General features: G+C 63.0%; 1 protein-coding gene across 2 annotated transcripts in view; it reads right to left on the minus strand.

The window, feature by feature from the left end:
• The window catches only part of LOC147097432 (protein unc-45 homolog A-like), a 36502-nt gene extending 27661 nt beyond the window's left edge, over nt 1-8841 (minus strand). Inside the window, exons 1-5 of one of the 2 annotated variants that reach the window (XM_085972418.1) lie at nt 8669-8838; nt 4961-5119; nt 4788-4824; nt 2033-2208; nt 617-709 (exon numbers count right to left, since the gene is read on the minus strand). In XM_085972418.1, coding sequence (XP_085828544.1) covers nt 617-709; nt 2033-2208; nt 4788-4824; nt 4961-5119; nt 8669-8680 — 477 coding nt within the window. In that variant the 5' untranslated portion in view covers nt 8681-8838. Of the gene's footprint in view, nt 1-616; nt 710-2032; nt 2209-4787; nt 4825-4960; nt 5120-8668 lie in introns of both variants that reach the window. The other variant, XM_085972419.1, reaches the window with a different exon arrangement.
• Nucleotides 8842-9827: the final 986 nt, after the last annotated feature.

Consider the following 9827-nt stretch of genomic DNA (forward strand, 5'->3'; position numbering starts at 1 on the left):
ACTGGTGTGGAAGGTGGCATCGTCGGAGCAGATACGGCGGAGGCGGAGAAACTGGGAGAATGGAATAGAGTCCTTACAGGAGGCGGGGTGGGAGGAAGTGTAGTCCAGGTAGCTGTGGGAGTCAGTGGGCTTGTAGTGGATGTTAGTCAAAACCATTGCTTCAGCTTGGAATTAGAAGATATGGAAATTTTTCACTCACTTTAGTAGTTTCAGATATATATTTTTTATTTAAATTCCAGCCATGGCACAGCTGGTAGCATTGCCACCTCGAAGTAGTCAGCAGGTCGAGGGGTCAAGCCCCACGCTAGGACTTGACTACATAAACCACAATGACACTCCTGCATAGTACTGAGGGAGTGCTGCACTGTTGGAGGTGCCGTCTTTCGGATGAGATGTTAAACCAAAGCCCTGCCTGCCTGCTCAGGAGGGCGTAAAAGATCCCACTGGCACTACTCAGAGATGTCCTGGCTGGCAGAATGAAAATATTATAGACCAGCATTACACCGTACTGCAAACCCTGGGGCAGCTGTCTCTAACCCAGGCACTCACTATCTGCAGCACCATCTTAAGGTCAAAACATTCTCTCTAACGAGAATACTTTTAGGAAAGCACAGACCTTTTGTTTCTTGTCAGAGTCTTTCTCCCCGGGATCCAAGAGGATGTTAAACATCTGCTCCACTCGAGCGTCAGTGGAGGATTGTAATCGGACCTGGAATCGAGAGATGGGGACACAGTAGTGAGGACTTTACACTGGAAGTGAAAAAAACACATCACCAGACCAGAGCTCAGCAACCATAAGAGTCATGGGTGATATTTAGCATCTTTGATCATTGGTACAAATTCAGTATTTTTAGTGAAAAACTTTTTTTCAATTCACACTTCAATATTGAGCGATATGCTTCTTGTGAACTGCTCCAAGAACTCTCTCCAATCACAGCCAATCACAGAAGGACGGGCTCTAGAATTGTGCGGCTGGGTGTGTTTCACAGTTCAGCTGGACACAGTATGAAAATTTCACATACCCAGTGTTATAGTTTACTGAAACCCAGTGATAACTCAGAATTAATGCACAGGTAAGCTGCTGTGTCAGGTTAAGGACAAGCTGTACAACTGAAAGAAACAAAAGTTGATCTTTATTACCATGTAATACTGACAATATGCGAGGACCGGGTTACAAGAGTATCTACAAATCCAATCCCAGAACTGCATCTTCATTAATATATTAAAACCCTTATGTCGGTCCACACTTCCCTCCCCTGCCGATCTGGCCCCTCCTCCCCCCGACCCATCTGCCCCTCCTCCCCCCCCCGCCGATCTGGCCCCTCCTCCCCCCCCCCGCCGATCTGGCACCTCCTCCCCCCTGCCCATCTGCCCCTCCTCCCCCGCCGATCTGGCCCCTCCTCCCCCCCCGCCGATCTGGCCCCTCCTCCCCCCCCCGCCGATCTGGCCCCTCCTCCACCCCGCCGATCTGGCCCCTCCTCACCCCGCCGATCTGGCCCCTCCTCCCCCCCCCCGCCGATCTGGCCCCTCCTCCCCCCCCCGCCGATCTGGCCCCTCCTCCCCCCGGCTGATCTGGCCCCTCCTCCCCCCCGCCGATCTGGCCCCTCCTCCCCCCTGCCGATCTGGCCCCTCCTCCCCCCTGCCGATCTGGCCCCTCCTCCCCCCTGCCGATCTGGCCCCTCCTCCCCCCTGCCGATCTGGCCCCTCCTCCCCCCTGCCGATCTGGCCCCTCCTCCCCCCTGCCGATCTGGCCCCTCCTCCCCCCTGCCGATCTGGCCCCTCCTCCCCCCTGCCGATCTGGCCCCTCCTCCCCCCTGCCGATCTGGCCCCTCCTCCCCCCTGCCGATCTGGCCCCTCCTCCCCCCTGCCGATCTGGCCCCTCCTCCCCCCTGCCGATCTGCCCCTCCTCCCCCCTGCCGATCTGGCCCCTCCTCCCCCCTGCCGATCTGGCCCCTCCTCCCCCCTGCCGATCTGGCCCCTCCTCCCCCCTGCCGATCTGGCCCCTCCTCCCCCCTGCCGATCTGCCCCTTACCATCTCCTGAACCTTTGTTGCAATTTGCCGCAGCGATTCCTGAAAGACTTTGTTCTTTGGTTCCAAAACAGCGCACCTCTGGATATCAGCGAATGCCTGATCCAGTCTCCCCAGCTCTTGCAGGGCTTGGCTCCTGCGGAACAGAGCCTTCACATCCTTCCCATCTGCCTCAATCACTGAGAACAAAGGGACAATCACTGCTGGTGAGCAAACAGTCCGAGAGTTGATGCGGCTCTACACAGAGATTTAACTAGCTGAAACAAGGGGCACTGGCGGGTGGAATCCACTGTCCAGGGAAGCACAAGTGTAGAATGACTTAAGAGAGAATTGGATAGATTCAAGGGGTACAGTTGCATCGTGGTTATGTTACTGGACCAGTAACCCAGAGGCCTGGGCTACCACTGACCAGGAGTTCAAATCCCACCACGGCAGCTGGGGAATTTAAATTTTTTTAAAAAGCTAGTAGCTGGAAACTGCCGGATTGTAAAAACCCATCTGCTTCACTAATGTCCTTTAGGGAAGAAAATCTGCCATCCTTACCCGGTCTGGCCTGTATGTGACTCCAGACCCACAGCAATGTGGTTGACTCTTAACTGCCCTCTGAAATGGCCGAGCGAGCCACTCCGTTGGACTAAACCACTACAAAGATATATACTGAGAATACAGACTGCAGCGGTTCAAGAAGGCGGCTCACCACCACCTTCTCAAGGGCAATTATGGATGAGCAATAAATGCCGGCCTTGCCAGCGATGCCCACATCCCATGAACAAATTTTTTTTTAAAAAGCTATCTGATGGACGGACAGACGCTTATAGGACTGGCCAGATTCACTGCAGAGTCTTTACCGGTCCAATACTTTGTCCACACTCTGCAATCTGCATAATTTCATCAGCATCACAAACTGGCCGCACACGCACGGCGGACGCAGTCTCCCCACGCGCACGCCGTCTCCCCACGCGCACGGCGGACGCCGTCTCCCCACGCGCACGGCGGACGCAGTCACCCCACGCGCACGGCGGACGCAGTCTCCCCACGCGCACGGCGGACGCAGTCTCCCCACGCGCACGGCGGACGCAGTCTCCCCACGCGCACGGCGGACGCAGTCTCCCCACGCGCACGGCGGACGCAGTCTCCCCACGCGCACGGCGGACGCAGTCTCCCCACGCGCACGGCGGACGCAGTCTCCCCACGCGCACGGCGGACGCAGTCTCCCCACGCGCACGGCGGACGCAGTCTCCCCACGCGCACGGCGGACGCAGTCTCCCCACGCGCACGGCGGACGCAGTCTCCCCACGCGCACGGCGGACGCAGTCTCCCCACGCGCACGGCGGACGCAGTCTCCCCACGCGCACGGCGGACGCAGTCTCCCCACGCGCACGGCGGACGCAGTCTCCCCACGCGCACGGCGGACGCAGTCTCCCCACGCGCACGGCGGACGCAGTCTCCCCACGCGCACGGCGGACGCAGTCTCCCCACGCGCACGGCGGACGCAGTCTCCCCACGCGCACGGCGGACGCAGTCTCCCCACGCGCACGGCGGACGCAGTCTCCCCACGCGCACGGCGGACGCAGTCTCCCCACGCGCACGGCGGACGCAGTCTCCCCACGCGCACGGCGGACGCAGTCTCCCCACGCGCACGGCGGACGCAGTCTCCCCACGCGCACGGCGGACGCAGTCTCCCCACGCGCACGGCGGACACAGTCTCCCCACGCGCACGGCGGACACAGTCTCCCCACGCGCACAGCAGTCTCCCCACGCGCACAGCAGACACAGTCTCCCCACGCGCACAGCAGACACAGTCTCCCCACGCGCACAGCAGACACAGTCTCCCCACGCGCACAGCAGACACAGTCTCCTCACGCGCACAGCAGACACAGTCTCCCCACGCGCACAGCAGACACAGTCTCCCCACGCGCACAGCAGACACAGTCTCCCCACGCGCACAGCAGACACAGTCTCCCCACGCGCACAGCAGACACAGTCTCCCCACGCGCACAGCAGACACAGTCTCCCCACGCGCACAGCAGACACAGTCTCCCCACGCGCACAGCAGACACAGTCTCCCCACGCGCACAGCAGACACAGTCTCCCCACGCGCACAGCAGACACAGTCTCCCCACGCGCACAGCAGACACAGTCTCCCCACGCGCACAGCAGACACAGTCTCCCCACGCGCACAGCAGACACAGTCTCCCCACGCGCACAGCAGACACAGTCTCCCCACGCGCACAGCAGACACAGTCTCCCCACGCGCACAGCAGACACAGTCTCCCCACGCGCACAGCAGACACAGTCTCCCCACGCGCACAGCAGACACAGTCTCCCCACGCGCACAGCAGACACAGTCTCCCCACGCGCACGGCGGACACAGTCTCCCCACGCGCACGGCGGACACAGTCTCCCCACGCGCACGGCGGACACAGTCTCCCCACGCGCACGGCGGACACAGTCTCCCCACGCGCACGGCGGACACAGTCTCCCCACGCGCACGGCGGACACAGTCTCCCCACGCGCACGGCGGACACAGTCTCCCCACGCGCACGGCGGACACAGTCTCCCCACGCGCACGGCGGACACAGTCTCCCCACGCGCACGGCGGACACAGTCTCCCCACGCGCACAGCAGACACAGTCAGTATTCAGACTATTCCAGGTTAAAGCATTCTGGGTCAGCATGTACACACAACCAGGTAAACATGGCATCACTGAGAGTTGATACTTTATACACACAAGTCAACAGAAATCACATCACTCACCTTTCGAGGCATCAGCTTCAGCTTTTGAGTACTCCTCCTGATAAGTAATGGGAACATACAAAAATCAGACACGGGCCTGAGCTGATTAAAGATTCATTACAAACCACAATTATTCAATTCACAATTTTTCCAAAGGTCACCTGTGAAATCCTGGTCATTTTGATTTTACTCACCAGTTTGAGGTAGCAGGCTGCTCTATTGCGGTGAAGGACTGTGCTCTCTGACAGGTCTTGGGAAAGCTCGATTGCTTGTGTATAGCAGGACAAGGCCGTCTCGTAGTCTCCCAATTTAAAATGTTTGTTGCCGTCCTCCCGCAGCTCTGCCACACTGGCCTGCAACAAGAAAATGATGAGAAATTGGACTGTGCCAATCCAGCTCCTCATGGGCATTTGTGGGAACAACTGACCCTGATTTGGCACTAAATTAGAAATTTAACTCATAGAAGTCAAAATGGTCCTGCACTGGGCACTTTACTGAGGTTGCGACTGAGGTGCATTATTAGAGCAGTGTAGAGGGAGCTTTACTCTGTATCTAACCCGTGCTGTACTGTCCTGGGAGTGTTTGATGGGGCAGTGTAGAGGGAGCTTTACTCTGTATCTAACCCATGCTGTACCTGCCCTGGGAGTGTTTGATGGGACAGTGTAGAGGAGCTTTACTCTGTATCTAACCCGTGCTGTACCTGTCCTGGGAGTGTTTGATGGGGCAGTGTAGAGGGAGCTTTACTCTGTATCTAACCTATGCTGTACCTGTCCTGGGAGTGTTTGATGGGGCAGTGTAGAGGGAGCTTTACTCTGTATCTAACCCATGCTGTACCTGCCCTGGGAGTGTTTGATGGGACAGTGTAGAGGGAGCTTTACTCTGTATCTAACCCGTGCTGTACCTGCCCTGGGAGTGTTTGATGGGACAGTGTAGAGGAAGCTTTACTCTGTATCTAACCCTGGGAGTGTTTGAAGTCGACATAAAGTGTCTAAAATGTATGGAGCGTGACTTGAAGCCGCATCTTGACTCGGGGCGAGAATGGCACCAACTGAATAAACATGGCGCGGTGCTGAGTCCATGTTCCTGAAATCTCCGGGTCCCCACAGCTCCCGGGAGTTGCAGCAGCAGCCCGGCCTCCCCGCACTCACCCCCTCGGCACACCTGCAGTCCCCACTCTGCCGCCCCCCTCCCTGCCCTCCTCCCCCCCCGGGTCCCCGCTCTGCCCCCCTTTCCCCCCCCCCACCCCGGTCCCCGCTCTGCCCCCCTTCTTCCCCCCCGGGTCCCCGCTCTGCCCCCCTTCTTTTCTTTCCGCCCCCCCCCCGGTCCCCGCTCTGCCCCCCTTCTTCCCCCCCGGGTCCCCGCTCTGCCCCCCTTCTTTTCTTTCCGCCCCCCCCCCCCCCGCCTCCCCGCTCTGCCACCCTTCTTTCCCCCACGGGTCCCCGCTCTGCCCCCCTTCTTTCCCCCACGGGTCCCCGCTCTGCCCCCCTTCTTCCCCCCACCCCCCGGCCCCCGCTCTGCCCCCCTTCTTCCCCCCCGGTCCCCGCTCTGCCCCCTCCCCCCCGGTCCCCGCTCTGCCCCCCTTCTTTCCCCCCCGCCCCCCCCGGTCCCTGCTCTGCCCCCCTTCTTTCCCCCCCGCCCCCCCGGTCCCCGCTCTGCCCCCCTCACACACCCCCGGTCCCCGCTCTGCCCCCCTCACCCCCCCGGTCCCCGCTCTGCCCCACCCCCGCCTCCTCCTCACCCCCCTGTCCCTGCTCTGCCCCCCCTCACACACCCCGGTCCCGCTCCCCCTCTGCCCCCCCCCTCCGGTCCCCCGCCTCTGCTCCCCCTCCGGTTCCCGCTCTGCACCCCCCCCCTCCTCCCCCCCCCCGCCCCCACCGGTCCCCGGTCTCCCCCCCCCCTCCCGGTCCCCGCTCTGCCCCCCTTCTCCCCCCCCCCCCGGTCCCCGCTCTGCCCCCCTTCTCCTCCCCCCCCCCCGGTCCCCGCTCTGCCCCCCTTCTCCCCCCCCCCCCCCCCCGGTCCCCCGCTCTGCCCCCCTTCTCCTCCCCCCCCCCCCGGTCCCCGCTCTGCCCCCCTTCTCCTCCCCCCCCCCCCCGGTCCCCGCTCTGCCCCCCTTCTCCTCCCCCCCCCCCCCGGTCCCCGCTCTGCCCCCCTTCTCCTCCCCCGGTCCCCGCTCTGCCCCCCTTCTCCTCCCCACCCCCCTGTCCCTGCTCTGCCCCCCTCACACACCCCCGGTCCCCGCTCTGCCCCCCCTCCGGTCCCCGCTCTGCTCCCCCCCCTCCCCCTCCGGTTCCCGCTCTGCACCCCCCCCCCTCCTCCTCCCCCCCGCCCCCCCACCGGTCCCCGGTCTCCCCCCCCCCTCCCGGTCCCCGCTCTGCCCCCCTTCTCCCCCCCCCCCGGTCCCCGCTCTGCCCCCCTTCTCCTCCCCCCCCCCCCCGGTCCCCGCTCTGCCCCCCCTTCTCCTCCCCCCCCCCCCCGGTCCCCGCTCTGCCCCCCTTCTCCTCCCCCCCCCCCCCCCGGTCCCCGCTCTGCCCCCCTTCTCCTCCCCCCCCCCCCCCGGTCCCCGCTCTGCCCCCCTTCTCCTCCCCCCCCCCCCCCCGGTCCCCGCTCTGCCCCCTTCTCCTCCCCCCCCCCCCCGGTCCCCGCTCTGCCCCCCCTTCTCCTCCCCCCCCCCCCCCCCCGGTCCCCGCTCTGCCCCCTTCTCCTCCCCCCCCCCCCCCCCGGTCCCCGCTCTGCCCCCCTTCTCCTCCCCCCCCCCCCCCCCCCGGTCCCCGCTCTGCCCCCCCTTCTCCTCCCCCCCCCCCCCGTCCCCGCTCTGCCCCCCTTCTCCTCCCCCGGTCCCCGCTCTGCCCCCCTCTCCTCCCCCGGTCCCCGCTCTGCCCCCCTTCTCCTCCCCCGGTCCCCGCTCTGCCCCCCTTCTCCTCCCCCGGTCCCGCTCTGCCCCCCTTCTCCTCCCCGGTCCCCGCTCTGCCCCCCTTCTCCTCCCCCCGGTCCCCGCTCTGCCCCCCTTCTCCTCCCCCGGTCCCCGCTCTGCCCCCCTCCCCCCCCCCCGGTCCCCGCTCTGCCCCCTTCTCCTCCCCCCCCCCGGTCCCCCGCTCTGCCCCCCCTTCTCCTCCCCCCCCCCGGTCCCGCTCTGCCCCCCTTCTCCTCCCCCCCCCGGCTCGCCCGCTCTGCCCCCCCTTCTCCTCCCCCGGTCCCCGCTCTGCCCCCGTCTCCTCCCCCGGTCCCCGCTCTGACCCCCTTCTCCTCCCCCGGTCCCGCTCTGCCCCCCTCTCTCCCCCGGTCCCCGCCTGCCCCCCTCTCCTCCCTCCCCCCCCCCGGTCCCCCGCTCTGCCCCCCTTCTCCTCCCCCCCCCACCCCGGTCCCCGCTCTGCCCCCTTCTCCTCCCCCCCCCACCCGGTCCCCGCTCTGCCCCCCCTTCTCTCCCCCCCCACCCCGGTCCCCGCTCTGCCCCCCTTCTCCTCCCCCCCCCACCCCGGTCCCTGCTCTGCCCCCTTCTCCTCCCCCCCCCCGGTCCCCCGCTCTGCCCCCTTCTCCTCCCCCCCGGTCCCCGCTCTGCCCCCTTCTCCTCCCCCCCCCCCCGGTCCCCACTCTGCCCCCTTCCTCCCCCCCCCGGTCCCCGCTCTGCCCCCCTTCTCCTCCCCCCCCCCGGTCCCCGCTCTGCCCCCCTTCTCCTCCCCCCCCCCGGTCCCCCCCCGCCCCCGCTCTGCCCCCCTTCTTTTCCCCCCCGCCCCCGCTCTGCCCCCCTTCTTTTCCCCCCCGCCCCCGCTCTGCCCCCCTTCTTAACAACCCCCCCCGGTCCCCGCTCTGCTCACCCCCCTGTCCCCGTTCTGCCCCCTCACCCACCCCCGGTCCCCGCTCTGCCTCCCCCCTCCGGTCCCCGCTCTGCCCCAAGCCTCTCTCACCCTCGCCGCCATCTTCTCTCCCGTTGCCCCGGTGACCACAGACGGGCCCGAGCTTGTCGCGGGATGATGACGTCAGTGGAATGCCCATATACGGAGAGAGGCGCTGTCAATCAAAGGAGCTGAGCACTGGCACTTCTGTACATGGGACAGGATGGGCTGCATTTGAATGAATCAGGACTTGCCCAATGATTAAACATAGCTTGCACAATCTATATCCACCATTGTGACTTTTATGATAAAGAAAAAGACTTGCATTTGTATAGCGCCTTTCACGACCAAATGTGCAAGCTGTGGGTCGCACTCTGGCCTCTGAGTCAGAAGGTCGTGGGTTCAAATCCCACTCCAGGGACTTGAGCACAAAAATCCAGGCTGACACTCCCAGTGCAGTGCTGAGGGAGTGTCGCACTGTCGGAGGTGCCGTCTTTCAGATGAGACGTTAAACCGAGGCCCCGTCTGCTCTCTCAGGTGGACGTAAAAGATCCCACGGGCACTATTTCGAAGAAGAGCAGGGGAGTTCTCCCCAGTGTCCTGGGGCCAATATTTATCCCTCAACCAACATCACTAAAACAGATGAGCTAGTTATTATCGCATTGCTGTTTGTGGGAGCTTGCTGCGCGCAAATTGGCTACTTCAAAAAGTAAATCATTGACTGTAAAGCGCTTTGGGTCATCCGATGGACGTGAAAGGTGCTATAGAAATGCAAGTCTTTCTTTTTCTTTCACAACTACAGGACGTCCCAAAGCGCTTTGCAGCCAATGAAGTACTTTTTGAAGTGTTGTAATGTAGGAAACGCTGCAGCCAAATTGCACACAGCAATACAATTGCATTTAGTTGGAGACAAAACCCGTAGGAAGTTTCTGTTGAAATTGCCCATTCATTATTTCTATCTAATTGATTGAGATCAGGTTGAATCTTCTCAGTACTGCGCTGCAATCAATGGGGCTGCTCTGTGGCACCAACCTCTGCTGGAGTAAGGAAGCTGACGCCTGCTAAACTGTCTTTTTTTGGCCAGGTTTCTCCCCGCCCTTTAGGACAATGACTCCTTGCTGAGATTCAGTTCCATGGATTCTGGACTCCTCGGGTGCAGCACCTTGAGAAAAAGTCTCAGCCGACCATTCTGTCTGCTTCACTGGCCTTCCCCAGTACCTTATTCCGTGAT

Source organism: Somniosus microcephalus, chromosome 32 (assembly GCF_052327205.1).
Source record: "Somniosus microcephalus isolate GS21.2 chromosome 32, FLI_Smic_1.0, whole genome shotgun sequence".
NCBI classification, from domain to species: Eukaryota; Metazoa; Chordata; class Chondrichthyes; order Squaliformes; family Somniosidae; genus Somniosus; species Somniosus microcephalus.